Below are 19,033 nucleotides of genomic sequence, written 5' to 3'. Positions count from 1 at the left end.
GAGAAAATTTAATTTTCATGGAAAAAAATTAGTTTGCTCTCCTAACATCAGTAGGTTATGTTGTAAATTGTTGTATTAGATCATAAGGATGATCAGCAATGAGAAAATGGATATCAGAAACAACCATCTCTCTGTCTTTTCTTCCTTCCCTCTTTCTTCCTTCCTCCTTCTACCTTCTTCCCTTCCTCCTCCTTCTTTTATTCTTTCTTCTCCTATGATAGTAATAATAGAATAATAATAACATTTATTGAGTATTAACGAGGTACCTTGTTCTGGATGCTGAGACAGTTAATCCCTTTCAATAACATTGTGAAGTATTTGTTGTTATTATTCTCTACTTTATGGTTAAGAAAACTGAGACTTAGCAATTGTTAATGTTGAACCTCATTTTTGACTCTGTTATCCTAGGTAAAACTAATTGCAGATCTTCACCTGTGAATGTGACTGTTAACTACAATGGTTGCAAGAAAAAAGTTGAGATGGCAAGATGCACAGGGGAATGCAAAAAGACTCTCAGGTAAGTTTCTCCTTGAATGTATACTGTGCATTAATTTTGGAACACTGTGGAGAAAATTAAGCGTTTAAAACATTACATGGACAAATGTTTACATGAGAGCTAATGATCAGGACCTGATTAAAATGAAAATATTAATATCTGCAAATCAAAATAAACATTTTAAATAGTAATTAATTCATTTTGAAGTAGTTTTCTAAATAAGTCAAACATAATACATTTATGACAAATGTATTTATTTTCATATAGTGATTACAGAGATTACTTAAGCAAATACTCTTGCTAAAAAGTGAGTTTTTAAAAAGTTGCTTACATTTTAGACATAACATATATTACATATTTTTCCTTTTGTACACTTTTGCATGTAGATTAATATATGGAGAATAATAATTTGATATTAATTGTATATTTAAAAACTGTTTTGTTTATATTTTTTGCACCATAATGCTCTAATTATGAAATGGTAAATCTCTCCATTTTGGACTTTTTTCATTTTCTTTTTTTTTTGGTCTTACATACCAATTTTAATGAATCCATACCAGAAGTTTACAGTAAAGGGGAAAATGCAAGGTGTAGGGAAAGAATAAGTTGGTTGGAAGACTTGCTAAATCACTTAGACAATTAGAATTTGAGCATTGATGTCAATTTATTTCAGAAGACATTCTGAAATTATTTATTACCTAATTTTCTTTTTTTTTAGGTATGATTATAATAAATTTCAGTTGAAAAATTCATGCCTTTGCTGCCAAGAAGAAAACTACGAGTTCAGAGAAATTGTTCTTGACTGTCCTGATGGCGATACAATACCTTACAGATACAGGCACATCACGACGTGTTCCTGCTTAGACATGTGCCAACAATCTATGACCTCAACAGTCAGTTAATAGTAAATAGCATTACCTTTCCAGTTGTAACAGACCAGGTATTTATTTTGTAAGTGAACAAAAATAATGACTTTAATAATGAGAATAACTAAACATTTTATGTCACTCAAAATGTGAGTTGCCATTATGAGTCATTTTGTTCTTTTATTGACTGGATCTGAAAAATAAATACAACTTTTCAAGCAATTAGGGAACATATGTATTTATTTGGTAGCAATGAGAATTCTAGAAGTCAAGGAGAAACTGAGTCATATCATGGCTCTCCAGTGTACTCACCTTCTACTCTTCATCTGGATGAGGCCATTTTCCTGTTTTGTTCCTTCTCTTCACAGCTAAACTTATGAAAATGTAAATTTTGTTCATCACCCCTTTCATTCTATGACAACTCCCTCTGCTGAGAACACCCATGGCCTTCTTATGATTTTTTTCTGTAGGATCTGATATCATTTTCACTCTTCCTTTCTTGAAACATTTTCCTTGCTGTTTCTGTGACATCATTTTAAATTAGTACTTCTACATTCTGTGGACACCTTCACTTTTTCCAGTCTTTTAAATCTCAGTTCTCCAAAGTTGTATCCTGTTCCTCTTCTCATTTTACTGAGGCTTCTTAGACAATTTCACTAACATAGGCAGATGTGTTTATACATGGAGGACCTCTAATCTATATCTCCAACCCCAAACTCTTCTTTGAATTACATTGATAGAACTACATTAATAGAACTCTGAATTTACATCTTTAACTGGACATTCTGTAGGTACCACAAATTAAGCAAGACCAAAACTAAATTAATGTCACTCCCCCAATTCACTCTTTTACTTGTATTTTGCATATCATTGAGGTAGTTAGCTAGAAGAAGTTGAGGTTCAATAATATCATGACTGTCATCTTCAGTACATTTTACACTTTGCTGCCTCACACTCATACCCTTCTTCCTATACGTATATTTCCAAATGTGTCTTGCACAACATTGTTTACATATGCAAAACATGCATAGTTACTAGCACTCTTATTCCCTTCCCAAACCCAATTTATCATAATCCACTTCTGTACTACTCACCTTTTTATATGACTTGGATTATTGGTACATTTAACTATCATCAAACACTGTATGTCCAATGGTGGGTGAAGAAACTAGGTTTCTTGGTAACTAGGATCTTGGTAACTGCCAACAAAAGGTGAATAATAACTAAATACAGGTGGATATTACAGGTACTTTTAAATTTGGTCCCAAGGCCTTCGGCTTTCCTCCGTGTCTTGTCACTGGTTCCAGGTTTTTCTTCCTCTCAGTCTATATCCGAGTTGGTCATTTGGCAAAATATTGCAAATTTGAGCCTTTAAAAATCCAAATGGATGAGGTTGTAAGAGTTGTTCCATACCTTTTACCTTAGAGAATATTAAACACAGAATCAACTATACACCTACATCTCAGCCTTTACTGCATGACAGTAACTCTATTCTCCTTTGGTAGTCAGAATTGATCATCCCAGACAATATAATGACAGAGATGGATTTTCTGCTTAGAAAGGCTGTTCTCAAGTCACAAAAGACACAAAATGGCTAGCAGGGACTTTGAACAAATGGGAGAGAATGTAAATCTTGATTTCTAGTTCATCTGTTATGTCACATAGTGCAATCAGCATATCAATCTCACAAGTTAGTATCCCTCAGCTGGTGTTAGAGAGGAGTTCTCAATAGGCCAGTCTTTAAGGTTTACCATCTATGAATAATAGGCAAGATAATTTCATTGATACTGTATGCACCTATTTCCTTTCCTTTTTTTCATTTTGAAACAAATGTTTTTCAGTTGAAAGGAGTGCTGTGCATCATTTCATGGTAGTGAATAAAATATTCAATAAGCTATGGATAGCAGTACTTCCTGAAGCATATTAAACACAAAAAGAAAATTCAAATCAACAATTGGTTATATTGGAGAAAAGAAGTACTGATCTCTTCCCAACTGAAAAGGATCAAAGTTGTCCACTTGTTACCAGGTGGCTGACTGGCACTCCATGATGAGGCCAAAAAAGAAGATCACTTTATTGTTGACATTGTGGTATTCATACTGGCTTTAGTGGTAGAAACTTAGGCTCTTGAGCCCATAGATCACCTCTTCCCTGCCACAATTTCTACCTTATTCATGAACCTCTTTGTTGAAGGAGGTCATCAAGAGTACGTGACGGCCAGTTGATCTGTGGATGTGCTGAGGCAGTTGGAGGCTCCTTACCCACTTCCCTGTCCTTTGAATGCGTGTTCTACTTACCTTCCCCTCACTAGCAGCTACCCCAAGGACATAGCCTTGAGATAGTGAGGTGTTACTGAGACCATCTGAATGGGATATGTGACTGAATTCAATTAAGGCCTCTATATAATCTTTTAAGATTCTGGCAGGTGGGTGCAGAGATCCACTTGTCTTGTGGTGCCCAAGACAAGTCTTGTAAGTAAGTTCCTTTGTTAATCAAAACCTACCACCTACCAATCTGTAGTGGTCTGCCTCTTCAGTCTTTCCTTGCCCTCTGTGTACAGGGGCCAATTTATAAACCAACACTCATTTAGCAACTACTGGCCAAGATGAGAAAGAAGACTTACTGACAACCATAAACTGTGATAACCATAGTTAACACATACTGTTTATTACCTGATTCTTGCATGAAAATTCTGGTAAGGAATCTCTGGTAAATATATGCTTACTTATGTTCAGACTTGGATCTATTCTGGTGACCCAAATGATTTCTCTAAATCTTCTTTGTGTCATCCTCCAATTTTGCTTCTTTTGAGTCCTTGGTTATTTCTATCAATAATCTGCTACTTCCCTGAAATCAGTGTAAATCCTTACTTTGAGCCAACCTTCTACTAAGCACAATAGCCAATGAGAAATATCCTTTCCAGTTGTCATCCATGCCATTGCTTGAGATAGACTATAATACCACATAGAGCTTACTTTTCATTGATACTGGGGTCATTTGGTAATCCAGCCTTGAGTGTTTTCACCCTGTGCCAACTGGTCATAAGCTAGTCCTCCCCTCCAAGCAATAGGCATAAATTCAGACAAAGGTGACAGCCAGATAAGTGGTATCATATTGTAGGTACTAAGAAACCATTTCATGGATCTGACTTTTGCCTTTGAGATCTGAATGGGTCATGGGGCACCCATCTTACATATATGACTTCTGCTGGGAATACCTAACTTCATAGCTATATAGACAAGAAAATGTCCAGTCCAGGATTAGGGGCTTTGGTCATGGTTACCTGTTATTGCTAGATACCAGTAAAAAGCTTGTATTTGTTGAAAATAGCATAGGTACTCCAGATACTGATGTGGCCTTGCTTCCAAAGCAATTGCTATGATTATATTAAAACCTGTCATTGGTTTCCCGAAGTTTTGTTCTTCTGCTAAAGATTCTTCTAGAACCATTAGATCAGCACAAGTTGTAATAGTTAAAATCAAGGCAGTTTTCACCAAAAACTTGATAACCCAAACAGCTGTTTATTTGGTCAAAGTCCCTCTAGAGTTAGAAGCTCTTAGGTCATCCAGTAAAAAGACTTAAGAAAGACATCCATATAGGTTTTATATTTCCAAAATCTAATGGGTCTATCTCCTAGTATAGGGGAACAATTTACAACAGCATGTCCTTCACTTTGGAAGTGATGGCCCACCATCTCTGTATTATTAGGAATTCAACTGATTACAGAAAACCCAAAATAAGTGACACAAATAAACAGAAGTTTCTCCCTCATGCACAAGACTGGGTATGTGATCTGGAACAGGTATGACTCACCTAGTATCTCCTATCTTGTTTCTCTGACATTCTCAACATGCATCTTTTATTTTCCATCTGTAGCTCATGATGGTTCCCTTCAGACCCTAGCATTTCAGCCTCATTCAAATCAGCAAAAAAAGGGGAATGGGAGAAGGGGAATGTATGTGCCTTCCTTTTAAAGGCAAGACCCAGAAGTTGTACATATACTTTTATTAATATACTATTTGCCAGAATTACAGAGCCACAACTGCCTATGGAGCCACAAATGATTCTAAAATGAAGGCCTATGGATTGTCTATAGCATAAGCATTCGGGATCTTTGCAAAAATATAGATTGATGAACTTCATCCAAGAGATTCCAATTCAGTAGATTAGAAAGCAGGTACTAAATTGGAATCAATATTTATATTGATTCCAAACCAATATTTGGAAACAAAGTTCTGGAGCCCATATTGTTTCATTTGGTTACAGAAACATCTAGAAGAGCAGCTGCAATTCAGTCATCACCAAACTAAGCTTATTGTGAGGGATACTGTGAGGCACTGCCCAGATTCCCCTTCCAAAATAAAGGATTTATTTTCCCAGCTTTTGAGAGTGCTGCCAGAAGATTGCTCTCAGCTGTCTGCCTCCTTCAGGGATTGCCTCAGCTAAAGAAAGCCACAACCCTCAATGTCCTATCCCCTTTCTGGAGAAAAGAGGAGCATCCAATGACTGATGGACAGTAGAAAGGTTTGGCCCTCTCATCACAATTTGCATCATAAGAATGCCCTGAAATGTTGACTGAGCCTTCCATTGAAGACACATAATGGCTTGACTTCTCCCTCCATCCAGTCTTGATTCCTTCCTTCTCTTCCACAGTTTTGGATTCCAAGAGCATTCCCTAATAAACCTACTCTTTGTTAATATCCATCTCAGAGTCTGATCCTAGGGAACTGATTCTGCATTGCTTAAGGAAATTTAGCATCATTCTCTAAGACGGATCAATTTTTTGTAACATTCAAGCCTGAGAATTGAATAGGGGAAGAATGCAGAAATGAGTCCACCTATGTCTCTCATTTTTTATGGTGGCCTTGAAATGAGCTAAACATATGAATCCTCCACCACTGCCTCTATCTCTCATTTTCTCCCCCTTATATAATAAAAAAGTTTCCTATACACCAATGAGATAATTTTAATGGCTTTAAAAGACAAATGCTCCTACCATAAAATTAATGAGGGGAAAGAAAGTTGATTATTAATACTCAAAATCTAGAATTATAATTTTGTCAGAACACCTTTAAAACTCAATGTTTCTGACTATTCTAATATTTCTCTCCCACGTGTAATTCATCCCACATATACCGGTCACACTCCTTTCCTCATCTGCCTTTATATATTTCATAGTCCTACATATACTTTAGAAAAATATCACTTTATTGAGAGATGATTGTCAAGTAAAAAGCTGTACATGGAATTGAGTAAGATGGTGAGACAAGAGGCTCCTAACTTCCCTTCTCCACTTGGATGTACAAAATGCACAGCTACACAGGGAGCAATTCCTTTTGAAAGAAATTCAAAAACTAGCTGAGTGATTCCTACACATTGGATAAACAAGAAAATATTCACAGTGAAATGAATTAGGAAAGGCTGAGATACACTCTTGTCATAGACCCCACTCAGTACAGAGCCATACAATCTGGGGGGAACCCCCAACTCCCAGGTTCTCCTTGAGGAGCAGAGGGTTTGGACCACACATGTGGTGCCCAACTTTCAAGACTCTGACCTGAGGCTGAGCCCCCAAAACACTGAACTCTGAAAACAAATGGGGTGTGCATCCACAAGACCCACAGTCTATAGCAAACAAAGAAGCAGTGATGGGCACACTAGCAGTCACCATGGTTATTCCCCCAAGACTCAGTGCAGATGAAGCAGCCCATCTCCCAGGCTTTCTCTGAAAGGGGTCTAACTGCATACTGTATAAGCTGCGGTCTGAGAGTCTGGCTTCTAAATTTAACATGTGTCTAGGACCTGGCTGTGACCTCCCTGGAGACCAGAGAAGCTGGCAGACACTTCCTCTGCATTCTCCTTCTGGCTGTCTCCAACAATAAGTCCAAGTTTCTAGTATCTCTCTAGAAGGAGCTAGTACACACATCTGGCACCCCAGCATCTGTGGCTACCATTCGAGGGACAAGTTTCCAGATCAGTTGGCTCTAAAGCCAATAGGGCTTACATTCATGAATCTCACAGGACTATAGGAAACAAAGAAACAGTTCTAGAAAGGTATGGGAGCGATCCCCCCCACCGGCCCCTGACAGCTATATACCTGGGCTCAGCATAGAAGAAGCAGGCAAAACCACCCATCTCTCAGTTTGTCCTTGGAAAGGGCTTAACTACAGACTTTCCCGGTTAGTTCCAGGGAGTCTGGTTTCTAATCAGCCTGCATCTGGGTGCTGACTGCAATCCTACCTGTTGGGACATGGACATGTCTTGGCACACCTTAAACTATTGGGAGATACTAAGAACAAAGAAGGCAGTCTGGACAGGGGTTGGGCTCAGCTGATTGGCAAGTCCAATCTCCTCCAAAAGACTACTCTGTCAAAACTGTGAAAGATGGCTATTTTAACTAATGTGCAAAAACTAGCACAAAAATCAAGGAAAATGAAGAAATAGGAATATGTTCCAAACAAAAGTACATGAAAATTTCTAGAAATAGATCTTAATGAAATGGAGATACGTGATTTAACTGATAGGGAATTCAAAATAAGGTCATAAAGATGCTCATAGAGGTCAGAAGAACAATATATGAACAAAGTGAGAATTTCAACAAAGAGATAGAAAATATGAGAAAGTATCAAACAAAAGTCACAAAGCTGAAGAATACAGTAATTGAACTAAAAAAATTCAATAGAAGGGTCCAACAGCAGACAAGATCAAGTGAAGGAGAAGATCAGCAAACTCAAGGACAGGGCAGTGGAATTCATTCAATGAGAGAAGCAAAAAGAAAATAAAGGGTGAAAAAAGAGTGAAGAGTGCTTAAGGAACTTATGGGATAACAGCAAGAGGACAATTATATATATACATATTTTAAGGGTCCGAGAAGGAGAAGAGAGAGAAAGAAAGGGGCAGTTTATTTAAAGAAATAATGGCTGAAAGCTATCCTAAACATGGGAAAAGAAACAGACATCCAGATCCAGGAAGCTCAGAAACTTCCATAAAAAATGAACGAAAGAGGCTCCACCCAGACATTCTAATTGAATTGTTAAAGTTAAGAAAAAAAGAGAGTCTTCTTCTTTTTTTTTTACACCTTTATTGGAGTATAATTGCTTTACAATGGTGTGTTAGTTTCTGCTTTATAGCAAAGTGAATCAGTTATACATATACATATGTTCCCATATCTCTTCCCTCTTGCATCTCCCTCCCTCCCAGCCTCCCTATCCCACCCCTCTAGGTGCTCACAAAACACCGAGCTATCACCCTGTGCTATGTGGCTGCTTCCCACTAACATCTATTTTACATTTGGTAGTGTATATATGTCCATGCCACTCTCTCACTTTGTCACAGCTTACCCTTCCCCCTCCCCATATCCTCAAGTCGATTCTGTAGTAGGTCTGTGTTTTTATTCCTGTCTCACCCCTAGGTTCTTCATGACATTTTTTCCCCCTTAGATTCCATATATATGTGTTAGCATATGGTATTTGTCTTTCTCTTTCTGACTTACTTCACTCTGTATGACAGACTCTAGGTATATCCACCTCACTACAAATAACTCAATTTCATTTCTTTTTATGGCTGAGTAATATTCCATTGTATATATGTGCCACATCTTCTTTATCCATTCATCCAATGATGGACACATAGGTTGTTTCCAACTTCTGGCTATTGTAAATAGAACTGCAATGAATATTTTGGTACATGACTCTTTTTGAATTATGGTTTTCTCAGGATATATGCCCAGTAATGGGATTGCTGGGTCGTATGGTAGTTCTAATTTTAGTTTTTTAAGGAACCTCCATACTGTTCTCCATAGTGGCTGTACCAATTTACATTCCCACCAGCAGTGCAAGAGGGTTCCCTTTTCTCCACACCCTCTCCATCATTTATTGTTTCTAGATTTTTTGATGATGGCCATTCTGACTGGTGTGAGATAATATCTCACTGTAGTTTTGAGTTGCATTTCTCTAATGATTAATGATGTTGAGCATTCTTTCATGTGTTTGTTGACAATCTGTATATCTTCTTTAGAGAAATGTCTATTTAGGTGTTCTGCCCATTTTTGGATTGGATTGTTCGTTTTTCTGTTATTGAGCTGCATGAGCTGCTTGTAAATTTTGGAGATTAATCCTTTGTCAGTTGCTCCATTTGCAAATATTTTCTCCCATTCTGACAGCTGTCTTTTGGTCTTGTTTATGGCTTCCTTTGCTGTGCAAAAGCTTTGAAGTTTCATGAGGTCCCATTTGTTTATTTTTGTTTTTATTTCCATTTCTCTAGGAGGTGGGTCAAAAAGGATCTTGCTGTGATTTATGTCATAGAGTGTTCTATGTTTTCCTCTAAGAGTTTGAGAGTGTCTGGCCTTACATTTAGGTCTTTAATCCATTTTGAGCTTATTTTTGTGTATGGTGTTAGGGAGTGTTCTAATCTCATACTTTTACATGTACCTGTCCAGTTTTCCCAGCACCACTTATTGAAGAGGCTGTCCTTTCTCCACTGTATATTCCTGCTTCCTTTATCAAAGATAAGGTGACCATATGTGCATGGGTTTTTCTCTGGGCTTTCTATCCTGTTCTATTGATCTATCTTTCTGTTTTTGTGCCAGTACAATACTGTCTTGATTGCTGTAGCTTTGTAGTATAGTCTGAAGTCTGGGAGCCTGATTCCTCCAGCTCCGTTTTTCGTTCTCAAGATTGCTTTGGCTATTTGGGGTCTTTTGTGTTTCCATATAAATTGTGAAATTTTTTGTTCTAGTTGTGTGAAAAATGCCAGTGGTAGTTTGATAGGGATTGCATTGAATCTGTAGATTGCTTTGGGTAGTAGAGTCATTTTCACAATGTTGATTCTTCCAATCCAAGAACATGGTATATCTCTCCATCTCTTTGTATCATCTTTAATTTCTTTCATCAGTGTCTTATAATTTTCTGCATACAGGACTTTTGTCTCCTTAGGTAGGTTTATTCCTAGATATTTTATTCTTTTTGTTGCAGTGGTAAATGGGAGTGTTTTCTTGATTTCACTTTCAGATTTTTCATCATTAGTGTATAGGAATGCCAGAGATTTCTGTGCATTAATTTTGTATCCTGCTACTTTACCAAATTCATTGATTAGCTCTAGTAGTTTTCTAGCAGCATCTTTAGGATTCTCTATGTATAGTATCATGTCATCTGCAAACAGTGACAGGTTTACTTCCTCTTTTCTGATTTGGATTCCATTTATTTCCTTTTCTTCTCTGATTGCTGTGGCTAAAACTTCTAGAACTATGTTGAATAACAGTGGTGAGAGTGGGCAACCTTGTCTTGTTCCTGATCTTAGTGGAAATTCTTTCAGTTGTTCACCATTGAGGATGATGTTGGCTGTGGGTTTGTCATATATGGCCTTTATTATGTTGAGGTAAGTTCCCTCTATGCCTGCTTTCTGGAGGGTTTTTTATCATAAATGGGTGATGAATTTTGTCGAAATTTTCTCTGCATCTATTGAGATGACCATATGGTTTTTCTCCTTCAATTTGTTAATATGGTGTATCACATTGATTGACTTGCATATACTGAAGAATCCTTGCATTCCTGGAATAAGTCCCTCTCGATCATGGTGTATGATCCTTTTAATGTGCTGTTAGATTCTGTTTGCTAGTATTTTGTTGAAGATTTTTGCATCTATGTTCATCAATGATATTGGCCTCTAGTTTTCTTTCTTTGTGACATCTTTGTCTGGTTTTGGTATAAGTGTGATAGTGGCCTCGCAGAATGAATTTGGGAGTGTTCCTCCCTCTGCTATCTTTTGGAAGAGTTTAAGAAGGATAATTGTTAGCTCTTCTCTAAATGTTGGGTAGAATTTGCCTTTGAAGCTATCTGGTCCTGGGCTTTTGTTGTTGGAAGATTTTTTGTTGTTGTTGTTGCAGTACGCGAGCCTCTCACTGTTGTGACCTCTCCCATTGCAGAGCACAGGCTCCGGACACGCAGGCTCAGCCGCCATGGCTTATGGGCCCAGCCACTCCGCGGCACACAGGATCATCCTGGGCTGGGACACGAACCCGTGTCCCCTGCATCGGCAGGCGGACTCTCAACCATTGTGCCACCAGGGAAGCCTCTTGTTGGAAGATTTTTAATCACAGTTTCAATTTCAGTGCTTGTGATTGGTCTGTTCATATTTTCTATTTCTTCCTGGTTCAGTCTTGGCAGGTTGTGCTTTTCTAAGAATTTGTCCATTTCTTCCAGGTTGTCCATTTTATTGGCATAGAGCTGCTTGTAGTAATCTCTCATGATCTTTTGTATTTCTGCAGTGACAGTTGTTACTTCTCCTTTTTCCTTTCTAATTCTATTGATTTGAGTCTTCTCTCTTTTTTTCTTGATGAGTCTGGCTAATAGTTTATCAATTTTGTTTATCTTCTCGAAGAACAAGCTTTTATTTTTACTGATCTTTGCTATCATTTCCTTCATTTCTTTTTCATTTATTTCTGATCTGATCTTTATGATTTCTTTTCTTCTGCTAACTTTGGGGGTTTTTTGTTCTTCTTTCTCTAATTGTTTTAGGTGCAAGGTTAGGTTGTTTATTCGAGATGTTTCCTGTTTCTTAAGGTAGGATTGTATTGCTATAAACTTCCCTCTTTGAACTGCTTTTGCTGCATCCCATAGGTTTTGGGTCATCATGTCTCCATTGTCGTTTGTTTCTAGATATTTCTTTATTTCCTCTTTGTTTTCTTCAGTGATTACTTCGTTATTAAGTAGTGTATATTTTAGTCTCCATGTGTTTGTATTTTTTACAGATTTTTTCCTGTAATTGATATCTAGTCTCATAGTGTTGTAGTCGGAAAAGATACCTGATACAATTTCAATTTTCTTAAATTTACCAAGGCTTGATTTGTGACCCAAGATATGATCTGTCCTGGAGAATATTCCATGAGCACTTGGGAAAAATGTGTATCTGTTGTTTTTGGATGGAATGTCCTATAAATATCAATTAAGTCCATCCTGTTTAATATACAGGATGTGTATAAAGCTTGTGTTTCGTTATGCATTTTCATTTTGGATGATCTGTCCATTGGTGAAAGTGGGGTGTTAAAGTCCCCTACTATGAATGTGTTACTGTTGATTTCCCCTTTTATGGCTATTAGTAATTGCCTTATATATTGAGGTGCTCCTATGTTGGGTGCATAAATATTTACAATTGTTATATCTTCTTCTTGGATTTATCCCTTGATCATTATGTAGTGTCCTTCTTGTCTCTTGTAATAGTCTTTATTTTAAAGTCTATTTTGTCTGATATGAGAATTGCTACTCCAGCTTTCTTTTGGTTTCCATTTGCATGGAATATCTTTTTCCATCCCCTCACTTTCAGTCTGTATGTGTCTGTAGGTCTGAAGTGGGTCTCTTGTAGACAACATATATATGAGTCTTGTTTTAGTATCCATTCAGCCAGTCTGTGTCTTTTGGTGGGAGCATTTAATCCATTTACATTTAAGGCAATTATCGATATGTATGTTCCTATTCCCATTTTCTTAATTGTTTTGGGTTTTTATTGTAGGTCTTTTCCTTCTGTTTTGTTTCTTGCCTAGAGAAGTTCCTTTAGCATTTGTTGTAAAGCTGGTTTGGTGGTGTTGACCTCTCTCAGCTTTTGCTTTTCTGTCAAGGTTTTAATTTCTCCATGAAATCTGAATGAGAGGGCTTCCCTAGTGGCACAGTGGCTGAGAGTCTGCCTGCCAATGCAGGGGACATGGGTTTGTGACCCGGTCTGGGAAGATCCCACATGCTCTGGAGCAGCTGGGCCCGTGAGCCATGACCACTGAGCCTGCGCATCTGAAGCCTGTGCTCCACAATGGAGAGGCCACAACAGTGAGAGGACTGTGTACTGCAAAAAAAAAAAAAAATCTGAATGAGACTTGCTGGGTAGAGTAATCTTGGTTGTAGGTTTTTCTCTTTCATCACTTTATATATGTCCTGCCAGTCCCTTCTGGCTTGCAGAGTTTCTGCTGAAAGATCAGCTGTTAACCTTATGGGGATTCCCTTGTGTGTTATTTGTTGTTTTTCCCTTGCTGCTTTTAATATGTTTTCTTTGTATTTAATTTTTGACAGTTTGATTAATATGTGTCTTGGTGTGTTTCTCCTTGCATTTATCCTGTATGGGACTCTCTGTGCTTCCTGGACTTGATTAACTATTTCCTTTACCATATTAAGGAAGTTTTCAACTATAATCTCTTCAAATATTTTCTCAGTCCCTTTCTTTTTCTCTTCTTCTTCTGGAACCCCTATAATTTGAATGTTGGTGCATTTAATGTTGTCCCAGAGGTCTCTGAGACTGTCCTCAGTTCTCTTCATTCTTTTTTCTTTATTCTGCTCTGCATTAGTTATTTCCACTATTTTATCTTCCATGTCACTTACCCGTCCTTCTGCCTCAGTTATTCTGCTATTGATCCCATCTAGAGTATTTTTCATTTCATTTATTGTGTTGTTCATCATTGTTTGTTTCATCTTTAGTTCTTCTAGGTCCTTGGTAAATGTTTCTTGCATTTTCCCTATTCTATTTCCAAGATTTTGGATCATCTTTACTATCATTATTCTGAATTCTTTTTCAGGTAGACTGCCTATTTCCTCTTCATTTGTTAGGTCTGGTGGGTTTTTATCTTGCTCCTTCATCTGCTGTGTGTTTTTCTGTCTTCTCATTTTGCTTATATTACTGTGTTTGGGGTCTCCTTTTTGCAGGCTGCAGGTTTGTAGTTCCCGTTTTTTTTGATGTCTGTTCCCCAGTGGCTAAATTTGGTTCAGTGGGTTGTGTAGGCTTCCTGGTGGAGGGGACTAGTGCCTGTGTTCTGGTGGATGAGGCTGGATCTTGTCTTTCTGGTGAGCAGGTCCATGTCTGGTGGTGTGTTTGGGGGTGTCTGTGGACTTATTATGATTTTAGGCAGCCTCTGTGCTAATGGGTGGGGTTGTGTTCCTGTGTTGCTAGTTGTTTGGCATAGGGTGTTCAGTACTGTAGCTTGCTGGTCGTTGAGTGAAGCTGGGTGTTGGTGTTGAGATGGAGATCTCTGGGATATTTTTGCTGTTTGATATTACATGGATCTGGGAGGTCTCTTGTGGACCAGTGTCCTGAAGTTGTCTCTCCCACCTCAGAGGCACAGCACTGACTCCTGGCTGTAGCTTCAAGAGCCTTTCATCCACACGGCTCAGAATAAAAGGGAGAAAAAGTAGAAAGAAAGAAAGAAAGAAAGAAAGAAAGAAAGAAAGAAAGAAAGAAAGAAAGAAAGAAAGAAAGAAAGAAAGAAAGAAGATAAAAGAAAATAAAGTAAGATAAAATAAAAAAGTTATTAAAATAAAAAATAATTAATAAAAAAATTTTTAAGTAAAAAAAAAAAGTTGGATAGAATCCTAGGACAAATGGTGAAAGCAAAGATATACAGACAAAATCTCACACAGAAGCATACACATACACACTTACAAAAAGAGGAAAAGGGGAAAAAATAATAAATCTTGTTCTCAAAGTCCACCTCCTCAATTTGGAATGATTTGTTGTCTCTTCAGGTATTCCACAGATACAGGGTACATCAAGTTGATTGTGGAGGTTTAATCCGCTGCTCCTGAGGCTGCTGGGAGAGATTTCCCTTTCTCTTCTTTGTTCTCACAGCTCCCAGGGCTCAGCTTTGGATTTGGCCCCACCTCTGCGTGTGTAGGTCGTCTGAGGGCGTCTGTTCTTAGCTCAGACAGGACGGGTTAAAGGAGCAGCTGCTTCAGGGTCTCTGGCTCACTCAGGTCGAGGGGGAGGGAGGGGCACGATGCGGAGCGAGCCTGCAGCGTCAGAGGCGGTGTGACGTTGCACCAGCCTGAGGCACGCCGTGCGTTCTCCCGGGGAAGTTGTCCCTGGATCGCGGGACCCTGGCAGTGGTGGGCTGCACAGGCTCAGGCTCCCGGGAGGGGCGGTGTGGAGAGTGACCTGTGCTCACACACAGGCTTCTTGGTGGCGACCTTAGTCTCATGCCCATCACTGGGGTCCACGCTGATAGCCGTGGCTCGCGCACGTCTCTGGAGCTCCTTTAAGCGGCGCTCTTAATCCCCTCTCCTCGAGCACCAGGAACCAAAGAGGGAAGAAAAAGTCTCTTGCCTCTTCGGCAGCTCCAGACTTTTCCCTGGACTCCCTCCGGGCTACCTGTGGTGCACTAGCCCCCTGCAGGCTGTGTTCACGCTGCCAACCCCAGTCGTCTCCCTGTGCTCTCCAAAAAGAGAATCTTAAAAGCAGCAAAAGAAAAGCAACTTTTTATGTACAAGGGAACCCCCATAAGATTATGAACAGACTTTTCAGCAGAAACTTTGCAGGCCAGTCAATTATACCCAAATAAAGCTGAAAAAAAAAAGGATGTGCATATTTATTGTATACAACTTGATGAATTTGGAGAAAAGTGTACACTTACGAAACCATCACCACCATCAAGGAAATAAATATATCCATCACATCCCAACATTTCCTCCTGCCCCCTTTATTATCATTACTTGTGTGTATGTGTAGTAAGAGCACTTAACATAAGAACTACCTTCTTAGTAAATTTTAAGTTTACAATACATTATTGTTAGCTAGATGTACAATGTTGTATAGTAGATCTTCAGAACTTATTTATCTCGCACAGCTGTAAATTGGTACCATTTGACCATCACCTTCCCATTTTCCTCTCTTTTCAGGTCCTAGCAACTAATGTTCTACTCTTTGTTTCTATGGGTTTGACTTTTAGATTCCACATAAAAGCAAGATTATAAAGTATTTGTCTTTCTGTGTCTGGTTTATTTCCCTTAGCATAATGTCCTCCAGGTTCACCTGTGTCACAAATGGCAGGATTTCCTTCTTTTTTAAGGCTGAATAATATTCCATTGTGTTTATATATCACATTTTTTAATCTGTTCATCCATTGATGAATATTTAGGTTGTTTCCATATCTTGGCTAAAGTGAATAATGCTGCAATGAACATAGGAGGGCAGGTATTTCTTCAAGATCTTGATTTATATTCCTTTGGTTAAATACCTAGAAGTGAGGTTACTGAATCATATGGTTACATTCCTACAAACAATGTACCAGGGTTCCCTTTTCTCCACAATCTTACCAACCCTTATATTTTATTTTTAATAATATTCTTCTTAACATGTGTGACGTGATAGCTCATTGTGGTTTTGATCTGCATTTCCCTGATGATTAGTGAGGTTGAGCACCTTTTCATATTCCTGTTGCCATTTGTATGTCTTCTTGTAAGAATTGTCTGTTAAGGTCCCTATCTTATTTTCAATTGGGTTATTATTATTATTATTTGCTATTGAGGTATGTATTTCCCTTATATATTTTAGGTATTGTTTCCCTGCTGTGCACAAGATTTTTAGTTTGATGTAGTTCCACTTGTTTAGGGGTAGTCCATGAAGAGGACAGTAAGCAAATATATATGTCAGGTGGTGATAAGAGCTATTAAAAAATAAAGCAGGGTGAAAGTTTAGAGAGCATATCTTTTAGACAAGATGTTTGGGAAAGACCTCTCTGTTAAGGTGATATTCGAGGAGAGATGTGAATGAAATGGAGTCATGTCAATTTATGGGGTAAGAGCTACCTAGAAAGTAGCATGAGATCTTTGCATACTACATGCGAAGTTACTGCAGTATGACCAGACTATTGTTTAAGACATGAGACCAGAAAGATTTTGAAAACCCACAGCCACCGTTCTACATTCCCACAAGCAATATTTCTTTACATAATTGTCAGCACTTGTTATTGTCTGTTTTTTTTTATTATAGTCATTCTATAGCTTATTTAACCTCATTTTAAGCCCCAGTTTTCTCACTTGTAAAATAGGACTAATAAAAATATGTGCTTCATAGGTTTGTTTGAGGATAGGATGAGAAATATGTATAATGCATAAACATCTGTTTTTCAATCAGTGTTATTATTCTACCTTTCCTCAACACTGCAGGTCAATCTTATGGCAGTTTTGTAAAGTGACTTCCACACTGCTTACTTTATTTCAACTTAGAAATTGAGAAAACAGAGACGAAAATAACATTCCTAAGTATATAGGAAATAACCATTTCATAATAGTAATTTGAAAGGATATTAGATAGAGGCATTATCATAACTGAGTTTTGTCATAAAGAAATATTTCAAGCTTTGGGGGTTGAGAAGATGAAGAAATACAGGGCAACAAAATGTTCTACTGTGCTCTAAATGTGGCACTTGCCATTATTCTACAAAGTAGATTATAAGAAAATAAAAATTTTCAGCTACACTTAAAATAATTTTATTGTGTTCCATAGACAATATTCTATGATTATATTTTCAAAATTTGTTTGGAAATAATTTTTGTTCATTTTAATCCTATTGTTGAGCTGGTTGGTAACTAATCCAGCTAAAACTATGTGGACATCTGATATTTTTCCAGAATTATCAAAAGCCAATTTCACTTTCACTTATGTGTAGAAATCCAAACTTGAGGGTAAAGAAATGCCAAATTTGTTACTGTATGGGAAAAAGGAATGGAGAGACATTCCACTTAGTTGTGACATAGAGACACTGCCTAAATCATAAAGTGGTTGTAAGAATCAAATGATATACTTGATATTCGGGGTTTCCTGTGAAAACCCTAGTCACATGGAAAGAGCTTTGTTGCCATTCTTATTGCATTCCTTGCTTTCCTTTTTTTGTCTCTCTAAGACTCTGCCATGTTCCTAACCTCTATCTACTTTCCTCAGGGCTGGAGCTACTTGATGCCTACCTTTAGCTCCAGCCTTGCACAGTCTTTAGGGTAAGTTCTAGCAGGCACCAATGATTAAGCAGCTCCCATTCAACTTTCTAAATCTTTGTTGTGAGTCTCGTGCTGAATTAGACTCCGATAGCTGAACTTTCACCTTGTTCCTGAAATGGACTCACCTTCTTTACCAATTTTGAGAAAACACCCTTTATTTTCCTAGCACTGGATTTCTTTCTTGGTAACTTGCACATAGCAGCATCTCAATTAGAGGATTCACCTTGCTACTTTAGTACCTCCTATCCCCACCCTTTCTTTCTCTGTCTGTGTCTCTTTGGGTTTTGGATTCTGCTCTTTACTAACCAATTTTTCCTCTTCTGTCTGTTGTCTGCCTTGATTTCCAAACACATTTTGGCTCAGTTAGGTAATTTTGTTAATTTGTATGTGACTTAGGCAACACTGAACCTCCTCTTCCAAGAGTATATTTATTGCCCTAGGCAATAGCTCTTCTGTCAGAGAATGCTCAGGAAATTTCTTTGCTTCTACAGATTATTCATGGACATTGAAAGAACTGTCCACCCATGCTCCTTGATTCACATGAGCTCAGGAGTCTTGTGACAAAGAAAATGAGCTTGCTATGAGGGTTCCAGTCATTAATGGACTGGTCTTTCCATGGTTAGAATCATATTCAACTGAATTAGAGATTGAGCTCTTAATGATGCCAGAATCTTCACAAAGCATTAGCCACTATTTCTTATGAGGCTCATGAGAGAGCTACATGCTTTAGGAACAATGAGAATGAGATGTAAGCTGCTCTTACACTGTTAACCAGACTTGTCCTGGTGACATGTGTGAAATAGTTCCTTCTCTATGAATGGAAATAGAGGTCAGTTAAGGAGGCAATGTTCTCCTGTCTTCTCTATTCTCTTCATTCTGAGTTAATTCAGTGGACTTAATACCAAGTGTATGGTCAATTAGGGTATGGC

The 19,033-nt window shown here is 38.1% G+C and overlaps 1 protein-coding gene across 1 annotated transcript in view; it reads left to right on the top strand.

The window, feature by feature from the left end:
* Window positions 1-1,430, top strand: part of MUC19 (mucin 19, oligomeric) — a 97,395-nt gene extending 95,965 nt beyond the window's left edge. Inside the window, exons 73-74 of the mRNA XM_060167060.1 lie at window positions 409-517; window positions 1,215-1,430. Of these exons, the coding sequence (XP_060023043.1) occupies window positions 409-517; window positions 1,215-1,398 (293 nt within the window). The 3' untranslated portion in view covers window positions 1,399-1,430. The remainder of the gene's footprint in view (window positions 1-408; window positions 518-1,214) is intronic.
* Window positions 1,431-19,033: the final 17,603 nt, after the last annotated feature.

The sequence above is a fragment of the Lagenorhynchus albirostris genome, chromosome 11 (genome assembly GCF_949774975.1).
Source record: "Lagenorhynchus albirostris chromosome 11, mLagAlb1.1, whole genome shotgun sequence".
NCBI classification, from domain to species: Eukaryota; Metazoa; Chordata; class Mammalia; order Artiodactyla; family Delphinidae; genus Lagenorhynchus; species Lagenorhynchus albirostris.
This window is presented reverse-complemented; position numbering and strand designations above follow the sequence as displayed.